This window comes from Fringilla coelebs (assembly GCF_963513975.1).
Source record: "Fringilla coelebs genome assembly, chromosome: 6".
Lineage (NCBI taxonomy): Eukaryota > Metazoa > Chordata > Aves > Passeriformes > Fringillidae > Fringilla > Fringilla coelebs.
In genome coordinates this window covers 25,572,936-25,591,312 of record NC_140034.1, presented here as the reverse complement: position 1 = coordinate 25,591,312, position 18,377 = coordinate 25,572,936, and the positions used below count along the sequence as shown (strand labels likewise).

Below are 18,377 nucleotides of genomic sequence, written 5' to 3'. Positions count from 1 at the left end.
GCTGGTCAACTGAACAAATCTGTGAGGTTTTACACATTAGAGATCTAAATTAAAGATCCATACAACTTAGACTACTCACGTTACTCTGGACATACTGATGGACACTTGCATCCCTCAGAGACCAGGTATCCAGACAGTGGATGCAGCTGCCCAGAGTGCTGGCTGGGGTACTCATATTGGAACCAGATTCTGCTGTGTTGCCTCCAGCAAACTGTCCTCAGAAGTTAATGGGAAGGGGGTGTAGCAGTACAACTCAAGAGGAAGTCCAAGCTCAACATACTTTGAAAAAATGTGTCATTTTATTTGTACACTTCCAAAGCTGAATGTAGAAATTTAAGAGTACAGTCCTGCAAATTTACTCATTGCTAGAAGAACTGCCAGGGACACAAGAAGGTATTTATTGATTGATCATCAAGTCAGAGGGGAAAAAACAAACAAACAAACAAAACCCCGCCCTCCAAAATTTAAAAAGTTATGGGACTTTTTTTTTTTGCCCCAAGTACAAATTTTATAAATACAAAACAAATTCACAAATTACTTTGAATGCTAAATAAATATCTACTTAATAAACTCAGACCGAATACCTCCAGCCAGCACTGGTACAGTACTTGAAAAGATATGCAGTTGTACTCATTAGTGTTGAGAAGATATGCTCAAACAAGGTTTAACAACACACACAGTTTCTTCAACTGTGCTACAGCAGAAGATTTTCTCTGAGTTGATAAAGCCCTCAATACCACAGCTCCTACAAAATCTAGAGGATGAAACAACGTTATTTTGTGCAGGAAAAAACAAAGTACTTCTGGAAGATATCTGGACACATGAATGTATTAAAAATGTACAAAACCTCTGTAAACCAGTACTGTATCCAGTACATCTATCAAAATTATTAGACACTGAATAAAACTGTAGCAAAGGTAATCTTTCCTACATTCTCCTGAGTGCTTAATATTATATTGAGAATATAGTGCAGGCCACACTTCAAGGTGGTTAAACAGTTGTTATTGCTTTAAATAGACATGACGACTGCGTAATTTAACAATCCATTTTAATGAATGTAATAAATTCCCTCAAGAACTCCTTTGGAAGGCAGAGGTTAGATTCGTGACTTCTTCGCCGCGGGAGCGGTGTGGTCCACGTTACCAGATGTGATTGGAAGTCCAAGCTTTTGAGCCTGAATGTGGAAGAAAGCTTGAAGTCTAGTTCCAGCTTTTGCTTCACTTGTGTTACGTGGGTTGTATTCAAAGCAGTTCGAAAACATCAGCTCAATATCTTCAATGAATTCAGCTAGGGAATAAAATAAATTAATTTAACATGTTTTAAGTCATCAGACAGCAGTCTGATAAACCAGTATGACACCAATAAATCAGTACAGTGATTCTATGCAGAGCTGCAACACAAAAATGTCTTTACGTGTATCAAGTTTCTATCCCCGTATCGGCGCTGTTCCATGTCAACATTCTTCAGTTTCTCTGATTATCAATACAGGAAATACAAATCAGAGACAGGAACAACAGTACCTTTTTCTAATTATTTCATCAGTGTCACTCTTTGATATTAAAGGCTTGAGAATTACCAGAAGTTTCATAGCTGCCCATTTCTTACCTATCCATCATGTATGTTAGCAGAAAAGGAACTATGTTCAACAGATTTTATTTTAGAAAATATTAGCAACTGCTCTTTTAGAAAACCCAAAACACACCACAAAACCCCAAAGCAAACACGAGTTCAGCTTTCTAATAATCTAACACAGTTCTATTTTAGGACAAGCATTTAAAGTGAGAGAACATGGTACAATATACCCCTTTCAATAAATAATACTTACATGCTAACTTATATTCACATTTATTCACTTTTTCACGGATTATATTTAAGGCAATAGGTTTTTTGATTATATCATAGTAGTCTGGTACCTAAAAAAAAAAATCCAAACAAAAACATTCATGGACAAACAAATGGAAGCTTAAACTCTGCCTATGTAAAACATTAAAGCAAATAAGTTATCAGCTAAAAGCATTTATGTTTTGCTTTTAAATAAACAGAGGAGTCCTACACAACTAGCTTCATTCCCTGAACTGAATACTAGTTTTCAGGCGCTGCCTTTTTTTTTTCTATCATTCAAGTAGAAGATTGCAACAAATATTAGCCAGTAATTTAATAAATAAATCTACTCCTAAATGCCCTGTGAACAACTGTAAGAAAATTGCATGAGCAGATAAGCTTTATGCTGTTCTAGCTATTCCCATCTGTCAAGTCCAAAAATTATTTCAATGTTTTAGATTTTTTATTTTCCTGCAATATATTACAATGTTAAAAGCTCTTTGATCATGAGTAATAACCATGTTGACTCCACCACTGTTCATTCAAAATTCAGAGGTTCCATTCACTTGTGTTGAAGAGCAGCAAGCAGTAGACTCTACACAAGTACTACGGGATCAAGAGTCAGGAGAGGAAAAGGACTGCTTAACCCTTTGGATCCAATTTTGAATTCCAGTAAGCATCAAGTCTAGGGTGACTGTCTGACAAAGTGGGGTGGGGGAAGCAAAAGAAAAGGTATCTGATCCAAACATGACTTCCCCTCCTCCAAGGCAAGATACCCACATGCACTATCATGTACGTTTTAAAACTAAGTTTTTGGTTATGGCCTGTAATTTTACTCTAGATCAAGTGCAACCTGCAAACGAACCTAAAGGAAGAATTAGAGAAACAGAATTAAATGGACGTATTTTTTTCATTCCTATTCTTTTACAAGTGCTGTTTATGTAATTACTAAAAAGAAAAGTATTTTTCTCTTTCTGGCTTGCTGCGCACTGCCCATTCAATGTATCCTTTACATTGCCTTAAAGGCAGCTAAAAGTTTAAACCAAAATATCTATCATGATGAAGAAAATCTGGGTCGGATATGGATTTCTCCTTCCAGCTACATAGAGACTATCCCTTAGTGATTGATTCAGGCAAACCAGAATGCACTGAGTTCTAGCAGTTTAGTTTCAGCACCAAAACTAAGTTGAATTCTCCATCTTTCCTTGCATTCACCAGACTCTTGCCCTTCCCAACATAATTCCAATACTCTATTTATTAGGCTGTCACTAATCTCCATTTAATTCAAAATTCCTCTCCACCTCTATGCTTACTTTGTTCATTCACATTTGTACATCATTCGCTTTGTCCAGATAGATTAACCCTTCCAACTACTCATGACTCTGAATTCAGCATTTCAGGTCTTCATTAAACAGCTAGCATTGCTAATTTCAGCAGAGCCCTTAACACCAAACTCTAGATCCCCAAGAATGCCTGTGCAGAGTTGCCCCAGAGGCTTGGAAAGGACAGGCACTTTAGCAGGGTCAGAGAGGTACAGCACTGCCTTACAATGGACAAGCCAGCTGCAGCCTGCAGAAAGCAGCTTTGGGAAGTTTTATTGTAGTAACAACCTCTAGAGCAGCACTTATTTTGGGTTAGGTACACACATTATCATCCAGTATTTTGAAATTTAAACAAGAGGAAAATGAAGAATGAAGCTACAGAATCATCTTTTTACTGCATTATAGTTAAGATCAGCGTAAAGTTGTTTCTATCTTATTTTTTATCACAGGTCTCTTCTCAGAATGTCATTGCATAAATGAAAGATTAATTCAACTAATTAATTAATAACCACAAGCTTATCTTTAGCAGTCTTGTGCTCTACTTATTTGGTTGGGTTTTTCCAAACCTAAGCACTTCACATTTTAAAATGCCCAACGAAACGTGTATTTAAAATTTTGCCAATACCACATCAATTGTAGAAGTTATTTCTGACACCAAATGTCTGAGCTGAAATGCAAGAGTCCTCCTGAATCCCACTGCTTGGCTCTATCCCGCTGTTTGCACCATGCTGTAAATTCCCAAGGTTTACCAGCAGCAAGCAGGGCTCTCAGCCATTACTGCTCCCTCTAGAGTTGTGTCAGTTACCTGGATTTTGGAAACCAGTTTCATGAAAGGCCAGCTGTCATCATGCCGCACCAGCTCCACTATGAGTTGTTCGAAAGCTGAGAGTTCATGGACTCCGCCCTGACGTCCTGAACTTCTCCTGCTCAATATCGGAGGAGATGATTCTGGAAAAAAAAACAACCCAACACCCCACCAGATAAAAATTAAACCCTGACAAGTAAAATAAAAAAAAAAAAAAAGCTTGGAACACCAATATTTTGGGATACTAAAACTGCAGTTTAAAAGCACAAGGCATGTAGTTTGGCCTAAAGTATTAACTATACTCCTGTCTTGCCATTTACTATAAAATGTCTCTCTTGTCCTACAAAACGCTAAGTACCAGGCCTTAGCTGGGTGCCTCCTCCATTGCATTAATTTTGGATGTGATTTTTTTTCACTGATTTCAATCTTAAAACAATTTGTTAAACACTTGAAGAAAAGCCCTGTTAGAGAAAAACCAGAATAAGCTGCCTCCTCCTCACTTTTACTTTCACAAAACCTCTATTCAGACTGGTTTTATCTGCTTTCAAGAGTAGTCAGCAGGGTAGTTAAAGGAAAAGCTCAGAAATTCTGAATAGTGATAGACAGAAATGGTGAAGAATACAAGGCTGCTACACTGGAGTGCAAGCTCTTTTACTCTCTTCAGTCTCATATTAGGTCCTTTTTCTTTTTACGAGTTATTTATCTTTCCAAATATTTCCTTACCATCAAAGTATTACCTTAACAAGCAAGGACACTGTTAGGCCTATACCAGGCAGACAACATTTTTCTTCTGGTAGCAGTTTCTTGTTCTGTGCATATATTTCCAATTTCACTACCTTCCCTCTACCTGTGTTCTTCACTGTTTAATTCTTTAATAAAATAAAATCATAAAAGCCACAACAAGTAAACATTTGCATTTGTGTGGGTTAAGGCATTTCCAAACTTTCAATCTGCTTATTATAGAGCATATTGTGTGCAAATATGAAATTTCAAATATGGATACAATAAATCTCAGATGGCTGAAAATTTTAAGGTTCACTTCTGTCACTGAAAGAAAAACTGTCTCATTGGAAGTGGCAAAACTGCCTTCAACCACTCCTCATGCTCTCCATGCTCTACCACACAAGTATTTTAGCAGGGAACAGAATGTGGATTTTGCCGTGATAAACACATTTCTCTAACCTGTAGATTGTCGTTTTCTGCCTCTTCTCTTGGGTTCAGCAACAGGAAGAGAAAGCTTTGAAGCAGAAACTGGCAATTTCCTCAGCCGTTCAGCAGGCTCTGCAGTATCCACAATTCGAAACCCAAGAGAGTTGGAAGGGCTGTTTCCCAGTGTGCTATCAGCGCTCTTTCGCCCTCTTCGTCTCCTTCGAGGACCGAGTAACTCCACAAAAACATCTGCTGGTAAGGAACTTTGGCTCTGGCGAGTGGTCCGGCTGGTAAGTCTTAAAGTGGGCTTTGTCACTGCTGAGGAGGCTGATTTTATGTTTCTTAAACCTCTTCTGGTCATTTTTGATGAAGATTCAATCGGCTGGCTCCGAGAAGCGTATCTCGCCTGACGCTGGCTGTTCTGACTTGAGAATGGATTGTTGAGCTTGGCTGCTCTCATTTTTAATGGAAACTTGACCTGAGATCTTCCTTGCTTTGATGGGCTACAAAGTGAACAGTTATGTTTATTTATTCCAAAATTCCATTCATCTCTTTTCCCTCAGTTTTCTAATTCAGCATTTAAAAAGCCCAGCCATTCAAGGTTGAACTGGTAAACAGCTGGTTTGCAACCTGATGCAGTCAGTTACCCATAATTACCATTATCTTAAATACTCCTCTGGGGTCTCTTAGTGAAATATTATGTGGAGTACATACCATTATGTGGAGTAAAGAAATTTTCAGAATTCTGATCACCTTTGCAGCTTATGCAATAAGAATACATTAACTGGAGCACCAGCTACCCATTTCTTTAAATCATTTATTTCTCACAGCAAGTGTTAACTACTAGGGTTTCTGAACATTATTATCAGCCACATAAATAAAGTGCAGGTGTAAAATGCTGTTTATAAAAAGAGTTATGCTCTGGTCAGGTTTTGTAACTACTGCTCAAGACTCCCCTTCCTTTACAGGGAAGAGACAAGATCCCAGAGATAAATTTATTTCCTGAGGACATGCACAATGTCTCCAACTACTGAATCTCAACTATCAGAGCTGCAAATAACCTTGCTTCAGTCAATTCAAAAGACTGTACAAAAAAGAGAAGAAAAATACTCTGAGATCAGAAAAGTTTCCTTCAATTTTTATGTTCCTGGCATGTGCATCAAATAAAATTTTTATTGAAATTATCACTTTGTATTATTAAGTTGATTGTATAGTGATTTTTGGCTGTCTGTTTTTCAAAGATATTTTTGTGGGTTGTTTGTTTGGGTTTTGTTTGTTTTGGGTTGTTATGGTTTTGGGGGGGCTTTTTCAGGGGGTAAGGGTGGTTTAGTTTGTTTGTTGGTCTTTTTTAAACAGCTACCGCATTAGTTCTCAAGGCTTCCCACTGTCCTGTGGCCTCCAATGGATTGTTTTCTCTAATGTTCTAACATTGTATGCATCTAGTCCTCCAAAATTCAAAAGTGCACAAAAATAACTCCAGGTTTTCTCCAGAAAACCTTTACTGTTTGAAACTCTCTCCACATTCACACAGCAGCTGTACAGAACTGAAGCTCTGATGGCCTTCTCTCACCTATACATTCAAAGCTGGAATTTTTATCCTGAAAAGTGAACCCCAGTCCAGCGGCCCTAGCTTTTGTCAGTATTAAATCTTTTGGTAAGACCCAGATTTCCAACAAGCTGCCAATTTTCTAAAAATAAATTTCTTTTTCAAACTAGAGTTTCAAGATACATACTTACGTGAATAACTACTTCAAATAATGATCAAGGTGATATTTTAACAACTTAATTTACCTTATCTCTTCCTCCTCTTGAGATTCATCCTCCTCATCTTGCTCTTCTTCATAATTCTCCTCCTCACTTTGTCCCATCTCATCATAGTTTGCGTCTTCTTCCCCTTCTAGCTGTTCAGCAGCCTCTTCATCACTTTCCACAGAAGGTCTCTGCCTGGAGGAGAGGCGTCTAGAGCGCTGTTTTGGTCGGCACTCTGGGCAAAACCAATCTCCTTCAGGAATAACCTAGTAACAGAAGGGGAAATGAGAAAAAGCATTAGCAATATGCAATTACGTTGTAAGAACTATTCAAGTTCTGTGTGAAAAGGAAGCAGTTCTTTCTCCTGAGCTACCTTCAGCTTGGGCCTGATGCAGTAGGTGTGATACCCTCGGTCGCAGCCATCACACAGCACCATGCTTTCGGCGTCGCCTTTCTTCCGGCACACCTTGCAGCGAGCGTTGAGGATGGACTTGGACCAGATGACACTTCGATCCAGTGTCGACAGGTGAAGGAAGACTTGGGACAAGCTGGTAGAAGAAAGAAGTGACTCTCTCCAGCGATCCAGAACTGTTTTATAGGACCGTCCACCATCACTGGCATCTTCCATTGAAGAAGGGGATTTAAAAAAATAAGAAAAATGACAAACCCCCACAGAATTATCAAACTTCTTTTTCTAAGATCCAGGTTATTCTAGAATAAGAGTTCTGACTGTCAGACAGCAAGTAGCAAAGTGGGATAATAATTCAACCTTTGTCTTACATCTTCAGTACTGGAGTATATTCTCCAGAGTTTCCAAGATGCTGAAGCTTTAGGATTTTACTCTTCAATACCTATTCAGTTTAGAGCTTGCACATACATACATCATTAATAATACAATAAACTCAGATATCAACCTGAAAACCTAATTACATTCAATTTACAAAGTATAAAATATTACTTCGAATCATGAAAAAATGATCACAGGTCCAATTTACCTTCCTTTGTATTTACATCTTGAAATCCCAAAACATTTAAAGAAAGTACCTGAAACTTCACTGGCAAAGAACAGCTTAAAAGGCACTTTTCACCCACACTTGCTCCAGTACAGTCTACCTGAGACCCTTTCAGCCCTCTGCCCATGCCTCACTGCCTTCATTCCTGCCCTGCACTCTGCCTTCACAAGCACTGCATCTCTGTGTCGCTGACCAGGCTGGGTGACTGACCTGGATGAAATGTAACTGTTTCCTTAATACCTTTTAACCAATGTAACACACAGGAGGGACCTGTGGTGCACATCAAGTGTCAAACCAAGTAACACCTGAGTGCCTAATTAAGTCAAAACAGGGAAGGGAACAGAGGTGAGAAATTAAATGGTATTTTCAAATAGTTTTGGTTTGCAATCCAGGCCAGGGAAGCAGCCACACAAACACACACACTGAATAATGAGGGGGACAGTACTGAATGGGAGTGGGCAGCTGGGAACTAGAGAAGCAAACAGGCTGTTTGAGAACCAGAGAGAAAATAGAAGGTATACATGACACCCTGCACGGCTGCTGCTGAGCAGAAAGCTGATTTCTTTATTGAAGCCGAAAGTTATTTCTTGCATTTTAAAGTAAGAGGGTTTGAAGACAGGAGAGACCATACAACAAGTGCTTTGGGTATGGAGATGTCTGCAGACTTCCCTTCTAAAAGTGATAGTCCAGCCACTACTATGTGATCTCAGTTGATTAATGATGCACTCCAGTATATAATGCCACCCTGCCTGCTGGACTACTGACAGCGGGCACATGAATGGCTTGTGATGCACCTGTCTGCCAAATGATTTATTCCCAGGAATAGGAAGGGAAAATATCTACTACCAAACAAAATGAAAGAACAAAAATGAGACTAATTGCTCTCTTGGCAAGACCCTTCTGCCTTCTCATCAACTGGCTGCCAGGATTTGTCTAATCTTGCATACATTTGCATTAGCAGCCAGCAGCACAAGAGAAGTGATGGGAGAAGGCAGAGGATAAACAGGCAACACAGCTTCATAAATAAAATACAGCCACTCCTGAACTGCAAACCTGTATTTCCTAACATTTCCTATTATTTAGACCTTAGGCTTCCTGTATTAAATTCAGTCTTCTGAAGACAGTAGACAAGGTCCTTTTCACAGTACTGCAGTGTATCTCCATGTATTCTTTTTAATTCAGTAAGAAAAAATTAAAACCACTTAAATCAGATTTGTACTGTAACTCTTACTCTTAAAGACAGTTTATCTTAAGCATATATATAGTCTGGCAAGCTTTTCTTTGGCTAACAATAACAGCTTGAGCATTATTACTTTTATTTGGAGGTTATTTTCAGCCTGGATTGGCTTACCAATATAGTTCATCTCATAACAAATATACTGCAACTGTGAATTTGCAGAGCAAGTAGAGATGAAAATTACTGACCACAACCTGCTTCAGCATGTCCTGCTGCTGAAACAAGCCAAACACCACTCACTGTTTCAGATCCCAATTTGTAAAATAAGAATAACACTTCTTTCTTCCATCCATCATCTTTCTCATTTATATTGTTAACTCAGAGGGAGAAATGGCCTCTTTCTTTGTGTCTGAGCAGCTCTACACTGCGCAGTGGGATACCCTTCTGTCAGCTAAGTCCTCCAAGCCTTGCTACAATGCAAATGAAGTCATTTGACAGATCTATGCACTCATCTATCAATAGCTAATTGAGTTCAGGGAAGGGTTTTCTATTTTAGTTTTTCTAGAAAGGATATGCAGTTGCACAATGCTGTGAAGTTTCAGAAAAAAATGGGGACATTAAAAGAAAGGGGGAAAAAAACCCCCAGGATTATGTGAACAGGCAGATTTTGGTCCCAGAGTGAAAAAAAAATACAGTTCTTTATTTCTGGTTGCAGAAACCTTTTTCTTAGTTTTAAATATTTGAGCTCTATTTGTTTCGTGCTTAAACCTTTGGCTTCAATACCTTCCATGTAAAGAACTGGCTACAAATTACTTAATAAAAACCAATAAGAAAAGAAAACCTGATAAAATATTCAATGCTTTCTAATTCTTAGCAATACAAGTAACATTTAAAATTTACCATCTCTCTGACTAGTCTTGTCTTTCACTCTCTTCCTCCTTTTATACCCCCAGTGGTGCCTTTCATCATCTTCTGCATTACCTAACATTAAATTCATAGAGTTATTTCAAATACCTCTTTGAAGCATGGCAGATTATTTTTTAAATTAATTTTTATATTCCATAAATGTGTAGTCTAAAAACATGACTTGAACAGTGAACAGTGGTTCTCAATATGTGCAGACACTGAAGGGTAAGGGAGTACTGTGCATGGAAGAATTGCACATGCCAGTGTTTACTCTGACTCCCACTACAAACAGAATGCTTGAACTAAAAGCTCTGAATCCTACCCTGCCTTACCTTTCTGTCCATCTGGTGCAAATGGCCACAGGAGCAGATACTAACCACAAGTTTCTCTCTCAGCAAACAATTTGTTTGGTCTGTGCTACCACAAACCTCCTCACAGCTCAAAAAATGTAGCAAGGTCACAGACACAGTTCTCAAGGACCAAGAGAATTAGTTCATGTGTCCATTTGAAACTATGTATTTTGGATGTTTTTGTGCAGGTGTGTTCTCAAGAATTAAAATGATTAAATTAACCTCTCAGGAAGGAAGAGCCATGGTCAACCTCATCTGCTCCAATTACAAGGCACCTTCTTTGACTGTCTTCTCTGAAGAGTAAACAAAAATTCTGTATCATAAAAAAGCCCATTTCCACCTTTGCTGCCTCTGCTCATGAAACTCTGCAGGGAAGTAATGAAAGCATAAGAAAAAAGTATGTGTATATACCTATCATATTCCAGGACACTGTTGGAAGATGTCTGATGCTATTATGAGGACAATTATAAATAGGAAAGGAAACAGCTTTGGGAGTACAGGAAACAAAGATAAAATCTAAAAAGAAAGGAATTGAATAAAGACAAGCAAAAAGGAACAAAAAAAAATTGTTTTTTTGTTTTTTGTCATGCAAGAAGCGCATGGGCACAAGTTACAAAGCAGGCAAATGGTTCCCTCCATCAGTCTCAAAGGTGCTCCCCATGAGTTAGAATCCAACTTTTTGCATGGAAAGCTGAAGGATGCTTAAATGACTGAAGTCCTGAACTAGTGCAGAAGGTAGAGTTTTTTGTGGATACCTCACTGAACTCCAGGGCAACCAAATCACTTTATCATTTTATACCTCAACTTTCACATGTCTGTAAAAGGAATGATGAGACCTATTACTGCACTGCAAAGTATTTTTAAATGCAAGGAAGAGTAAATTTATATCAAAAATGAAGCAGAATTCATAATAAAAACTGCTTGTATTTCTTCCTTCTCAAACAATTTTTTCCTGAGAAGCAGGACTTCAGAGTTTCCTTCAACTATTCAAAAAAGAAGGCGGCTTTTTAACATCTTAACTCTGAAAATTTTGCAGGAAAATAATGTACTGGAAAACTGTACTCTCTCCTTTCCATGAGTCTCCTGTAACATTACCTTGGGCTACACTGAAGGAAGAAAAACAAAATTTTCATAGTAATATTTAATGAAAAGATTTCAAAAAGACAGTTCATAATTAAGAAATGCATACAATTTAAATCATGTTACATTTGATCACCAGACAACAGAAGATTAGTGGGCATCTAGCAGCTCTGTGAGGCTGAAGGGGCCATTTCTGGGGTTTCCAGACCTCCTTTCACATCGCTATCTTCTCTGTCAGTCTTTTCTTGCTCTTCCACTTGAACATTTGGTATGCACCTCAACTCTAAACCTATCAGAATCACCAGCAAGGCTCTTGGCAGCCTGATAGAGCCTCAAACAAAAACAGAGCCGAGAGGAGCAGCTGGTCCTTTTATTGCTGTGCTGGGTCCCTTTGTCTGCTCTGCACCCTGGAGGCCACCAGCACAAACCTGCCAGTGACTGCAGGGAATTTCAGTGTGCTGGCCTTAGGACTAGCAGCCACAAATGAAAACTAAAAATTGTTAAGTATGGTTCATTCCCTAATAGGAGCAGAGCAGAGTAAAGGGAGGGATAGAGAGGGCAAAGGAACTCTGCAGTGAAAGCAAGAACTGAAATAGTGACAAAGAGCATTTTCAGTATGGTTTAAAGCAGAAATGCAAGGGGCACTCTATTTACTGCAAGTGTTCCCCTATACTGCTACCAAAACTGAACTCCCAGCACTTGCTTGACTTCCAATATTTTTACTTCAATGGTAACTCAATCAGCAAAAAAAGTTGGGATTATCAGATTTAACATGAGAAACAGATATGCAAGGCATTTTGTCTAGGGGAGGTTCCCTTACATAACTGGAACAACTATCAAAAAAAAAAATCCCTCCTGTAAGGAAAAAAAACCAAAACAAATGAGTGCAGAGACACAGTAATCAATGTAAGAACAGTCAAACAAAACGAAAAACTCCTCAAACTAAACCCCAGTGGTTACAAAACTTAGAGTTAATTTCTATCATCAGAAAACTGTTGGTCACACTCTAGAGGGGTCAGGGAAAAATGCATCACAGCTCTGAGCATATAGCAGTCCTGAAAAACAAGTGTCCACTTTTCATTAAAAGCACTACAAGCACCTCCTTGTCAAGCTAAATAGAGAACTTTTCTATGTCTGTTGTACATATACAATCTTGCCTTCATTCAGATTCACCTCCTGCTAAAAGCGGCCCATTATGCAACAGAAAACATGAGACATTTGGCACCAAAAAGCAAGCGGGAACCTGACACTGTCACTTAATGATGAGGGCAGCAAGCCAGACCAGAGGACACCTGGGATCCTTCCTGCTCCTCAGCAATGTAGGTTATTCTATACATTACTGTAATCTTAGAGCAGGAGCATTTTTCACAGCAGAAGAGATGCACGGGCACATTACAGTAAACAAACATCAGAGATTTAAGACATGCAAAACACATCTATTTGCTCTCCTTATATACTCCCTTTGTCACTCAGCATAAAACACCTAAGAGAACAGGATTTCCAAGTTAAAAAAAAAAAAAGAGCCAACCCACTATCATTCCAAAGCTAAGGCAAAACCATGAACCAACATAAGATTATGGCAGAGCTGAAACCACCAAAATGAAGTCAGAAGACTGCTAAAAAACTTGCTCTCCAATACTTCTGGGGCACTTTTCTTCTTTTAGTCTTTTTCCTCTAACTCAGGATGCACAATCAATGGCTACAGCCTGCTAGTAACGATGTTTTTCCCTGAGGAGAATAGTAAACTTACAACAGTCAGCAAGGGGCTGTCAGCAAAATACTCACAGACCTTGTATGGAAATGGAGGCATATAATGCACAATGTATGTACATCTGGTACATGAAAAGTAGGACAAATGCTAGAGGCACTGTCAATGAACTGTTGCACAGGTTGCAATCTAGTCATATAGCAGGAAATAAGCTGTATCATGCCTGGCTTGGAAAGTGCAGACATATTTGAGTTGACCAAACACTCAGCCAAGTAAAGCTTTTAAACAGCTGCGGTTTCAACTATTCCTGTGCTCTCCCCTTTCATCTCAATCATTTGCTGCACTTCCCTCTTCTAGAGGTCATCACACCGATATCTAAAGCTTGTGGAAGGGAATCCATGCCCACGTGTCAGTCTCTGGCACAAATCTAGCTCAAAGCCATCTTCAGTGGCAACTGATACCCAGACAGCAGGCTCCATGCAGGAACAGCCAAGATGCGGAAAAAACTTCAGATCAACTGCACCAACAGGGCATTAACATCTTGTGTTAACACAGCAAAACCTGCATTTTTATCTTCAAATAGTACAGCAGAGTCTGCCAGAGCAGAAGGATTTTACACACAGTGACTTTCAGAAGACAGTATCAGTCTACCAGAGTGTGTAGCAGTAGCTGCTCTGGAATGCGCTGTGCTGGCAAGCCAGAGGTGAGAGGTAAAGCAGCCCAGCAAGCACAGAGCACAACTCATCCCCAGTGTGCCATCAAGACAGGAAGCCTGAGCAAGACAGCCACCTTGGGAAGGAGGAACTACCTTTACACGTTTCTCTAAGATCAAAGTCCACTTCTGAACTGCAAAAGGATCCTAAGGAATCCAGACCTGAGGGATCACGGGAAAACAAACTGACTCTATGCTCTTTGGATCCTCTCTCTCACCTCTGGAGCCTCATCAGAGGAACCCAAGTAAAAAATATGCGTCAAAATCAAGCTGTAATCCTGCTTTGGTTTAAATTTTTCTTGCAATTTTTTATTTCCAAGTTTTACAGCACAAACACAAAACCTGAGAATCTTAATGTCTGCAATGTAAGTATTTCCTATACTCTACTGTAAGTATTCTGTTATTGCTGAACAAGGTGATCCAGGTAAACTAGGCCTATATTGCTTTCACTGAAACAGTATAAAAAGAAGCAAACATTTTTGCCACCTAGAACTGCATGATATACTGGCCTCAACAGTAATTCTGAAGTAGTGTTCCCCCAGAAAGCTTGATCATTTCTGCCTAAGGGTACAATTTGTCTGCCAGTGCATCACTATAATTGTAGCACCACATAAACTGAAAAAAACCAATATTAAATAAACATGCATTTAAGAATTTGCTTGTTAATGAATACATTTATATATGTGTGTGTGTGTGTGGGTGTGTGGGTGTGTTGTGGGTGTGTTAACTTTTTGTTCCTTTCCCCAAGATGTCCTTCTGAAGCATCTGCTCTTACAAAACAAGCAAATGGGTTTGGGGCTGGGGTCAGGGGTCTTACTGCAGTGCTGGGGCGGATGGGTTTGGTTTGTTAGTTACAAAATCTTACACAAGACTAGAGACAGAGTTTCAATTCTGAGACTTACCAAGAGGTGCTTTGAGGAACCTGCGTTCAATTCCTTGTTCTATCTGAAGCAGTGCAGATGCCAAGTAGTGGACCACATTACTGACTGGCTGAGGAGTACTCGTGCTTGTTGATGCAGCACTTGGAGCTTCGGTTTTTAACCCAACGAGTCTAGAAGAGAAATGTATTAAATTATCTTTGAAGTCTCTGAATTTAATACCAGAGATTCTTGCAAATGTATCTACAGAAGCTTCTCATTTTAACTCCATGAACAGGTACTACCACAGTGTGATGAGCTATCTTAATGCTTATGTTTGCTCAGCTAGCCTAGATCTAGACAATTCATCTTTAGGTAACAGTTATATAAATTTCATGAAATGTGGATGACAAATTTCAAAACAATTAAGATTTTCAGAAAATCTGATGTGACATCCATCAGCTAGTTTATGACAGATTTCTGTGAAGAATGTAGTCCCAACAATTCTTCAGTGAAAACACTTCCAGTGGCAAAGTGTAGTCTTTTAGAACAATCCACCTACTGAAGTTCAACTACACAGATCCTACAATTCAAAAGATTTTTCAAAAGAAAATAAAAAAAATAAAAACAAAGTAATTTTTAAATGTAAATCAAGTATTGTTAACTTGTATGTCCTCATGTTTGGAGGATCTTTATAAAATACTTTTCATGTAACAGTGGTTAAAAAACCTCCCAAAAAAAAAAAAAACCAACCCTATAAAAAACCCCTGAAACCAACCATACAAACCCCACAAACAAACAAGCAGATGACCACAGAGGTAGTTTTCCAATAAAACAGGACCAAAAAACGAAGTAATAATTTCAAAATGTAGCTAATCTTTCTGAACCACCAACATTAAGTAATGTGTAGGAGAGCAGCTCACACTACTGAAAATAAAATTCCATTTCTACTTGGGGTTTATAAAAAACTAACTAATTAAAACTGTCTGGATTCTGCCTTATTCTCGTGAATAAGCAATGCTTTTGGTTGTCCCTGTTCTTTTTTCACACTTAAAAGCTGTTCATTATATTTTGCAGTCACACACATTTTGAGAGGCTGAAAGCAAACAGAAAGAAAGCTGCAGAGTTATTTACATTTCACTAGTCAAACTCCAAGGTCTTAATGAGATGTCACTTGCTCTGAGGTGGATAAAAAGCCCCACATCAAAAGCAATCTGTCACATGATTTCAGAATCTCATACTCTGATTTAATATGCAAGACTCTATTAGAGTAGACTTTATTCAGAAACTCTGATGGAGTCAGTATCAAATGGAAAAAAATTAAGCTACAAAGTTCTGCAGTTGAATTAAGAGTTGGCAATGGAACAAGTACCCAACATTGAGTGGAAACACATAAATTTCAGCTTCTTAGTTAAAACACTGGAATACTTCTATATTGTGGTTTTCAGGAACCAAATTTCTGTAAATTGTATAATTAATATAAAGGATGATCCCATCCATTTTGCATGGAACTAGAGTACTCTGATTCAAAGGACAGTCTTACAGGAAAATTCTAATTCACAATGATGAATGAGAACTGAAATAAAATGAGAAAAATACCTGAAGAACTTCAAATTCCTAACATCCAACACAGCATTCATTAGTCCACTCAGAAACACAGCTTTTATAGAAGTCTAACAGCAGAAATGTCACAAAATATGTAAGGCAAAACAGCATGTTAGTACAATGACTGTCTTGAATGAATCTTTTTTCCTGAAGTATTTCAATATTCACATCCTATCAAGAGATACAATTTCATATGCATTGACTATATTAAGGTAGACCTTTATTTCTGACAAATATGCAACTTTGGAGAATTAAGAATTTGGAAATCTTTACCATTTCTGTGATTTCTGAAGTTTGATTTACAACAATAACAGCTATCAGAGAGCCACATCTATCTCAAATGTTTAAAAACCAGACACCACAAAACACTTTACAGCTGCAACACTAGAATTTGAGGTTTCCTTCCTTTCATTATGGCACAGCTTGCTCCACAGAAGTATTATCATTTCTGAAGTTGTAGGATCACATCTCCATTTTGCTGCTATGCTTAAAGTTAATCCAGACCATGGTCTGCTGCCCTGGTGGCTCTTACCATGACTCACGAGGTAAGTGAACAGGCCAGTTCAACCAGACATTTGTTACTATTACCAATTTTCCTTTTCAACACCCCTACTATTTCCCGAAATTCAAGTGCTTTGATTTTGTTGTTTTGTTTGGTGGTTTTTGGGTTTGTGTTTTCTTGGAGGTTTTTTTGTTTGTGTGAGGTTTTTTTGGTTTGGGTTTTTTTTTGGGGGGAAGGTTCTTCTGGAAAACACATCATCAACTGCCAGTACAATTTTTCCCTGCGTTTAAAATTACTTCAAAATGAATCCTTCTTTCACATGTTCCTTCTTTGATAATTAATGTTTATTTTGAGCAGTGTAATATCTGAATATTGAAAGGTGTAAAAATTGGTGCCTTAGTCTTACATGGTAATGGAACATCATCATTTACAGATTATAAACCAAAGTAAAATCCTGCATTTTAAGATTTGTAGTCTTAAAAATTACCATGTGGAAGAACTTGAGGGTAAAAGTAATTCGAAAGTCAAAAAGTCCCCAGCAAACAAAGCCAGAGCACTGCTATACACAGAGAGAACCATTATTTAAACTATAACTCTTACCTGTCTTTCACAATAAACTTATCATGATCATCAGTTTCCATTTCTTCAGATTCTTCATTCACAGTTTTAATAATGCCATTTTCTTTGTTTTCATCATTCAGAAACTCATATCGCCCATGTTCCAGGGCTGCTCTCCAAGCCTGTCTGTCTGTAACCTGAAGCAAACATACAAATTTGAGGCTGCTAAAGAATCAAAGGACACAAGCTTATAGTACCCATTACTATCTGCATTTAATTTAATTATGCTTTCAGTAAAACCATTGCATGCAAGAGTTCTCATTTAAGTTACAGACTTGATGGCACCATTATGTTCCTACATTCTACCGTTTACAAATACCTTAATAGCCCCCAGTGTTCCTTGGTAGATCCTGTCTTCAATGTCCAAAAGAAAGTCCCTAAGTCTCAGTTCAAGTTGCTTCTCTGCAGATGGGTGAGGTCCATCGTGGACATTCTGCATCCTTCCCCGTCCTACAGGAGGTCTGACATCACTTTGAGGTTTTTCTGCAGGAACAGCAAGTAATTTGATGTTAGTACGTCTTGCTCCTTTAAAGCAGCTGTTGGCAGAGGGAACAACAGTACAAGACAGAACAAGCTGAATACACGGGTTCAAAATTCCTTTCTTATAACTAGGTGCCAGCGCCAACATCTGTGCCAACTAAGGAATCTGATTCAGCCAAGCAGGGTAATGATGACCAATAGATGGCCAATAGATGATTGGCATCCACTCTTAACAACTCATGAGAGAAATCCTTGCTAATTTAAAAGCAGTTCTTTTGTCTCAAAATTCTTTCGAAAGTAATAGATGAGTAACACTAACATTGCTCTAGGAGGTGAACAAAAAAAGAGAACAAAGTCACATTTCTATTATTTGATTGCTCTTGCTTTACAAGAGAACTCTTCAACTGTCTTTCCTGCATGCATCTTTATCATAGAAACACTTAAAATAAGCATGTGAAACTGAAAATCATAAAACCTAACAGAACAAGACAAGATAAAATCTCTTTTAAAAACCTAACCTTAG

General features: G+C 38.4%; 1 protein-coding gene across 2 annotated transcripts in view; it reads right to left on the bottom strand.

The window, feature by feature from the left end:
- Positions 1-353: 353 nt before the first annotated feature.
- The window catches only part of BAZ1A (bromodomain adjacent to zinc finger domain 1A), a 65,592-nt gene continuing 47,568 nt past the window's right edge, over positions 354-18,377 (bottom strand). For both annotated transcript variants that reach the window (XM_084208549.1, XM_084208550.1), the window contains exons 19-27: positions 17,694-17,857; positions 17,357-17,511; positions 14,695-14,843; positions 7,220-7,467; positions 6,889-7,112; positions 5,131-5,600; positions 3,949-4,091; positions 1,826-1,913; positions 354-1,287 (exon numbers count right to left, since the gene is read on the bottom strand). In XM_084208549.1, coding sequence (XP_084064675.1) covers positions 1,097-1,287; positions 1,826-1,913; positions 3,949-4,091; positions 5,131-5,600; positions 6,889-7,112; positions 7,220-7,467; positions 14,695-14,843; positions 17,357-17,511; positions 17,694-17,857 — 1,832 coding nt within the window. In that variant the 3' untranslated portion in view covers positions 354-1,096. The remainder of the gene's footprint in view (positions 1,288-1,825; positions 1,914-3,948; positions 4,092-5,130; positions 5,601-6,888; positions 7,113-7,219; positions 7,468-14,694; positions 14,844-17,356; positions 17,512-17,693; positions 17,858-18,377) is intronic.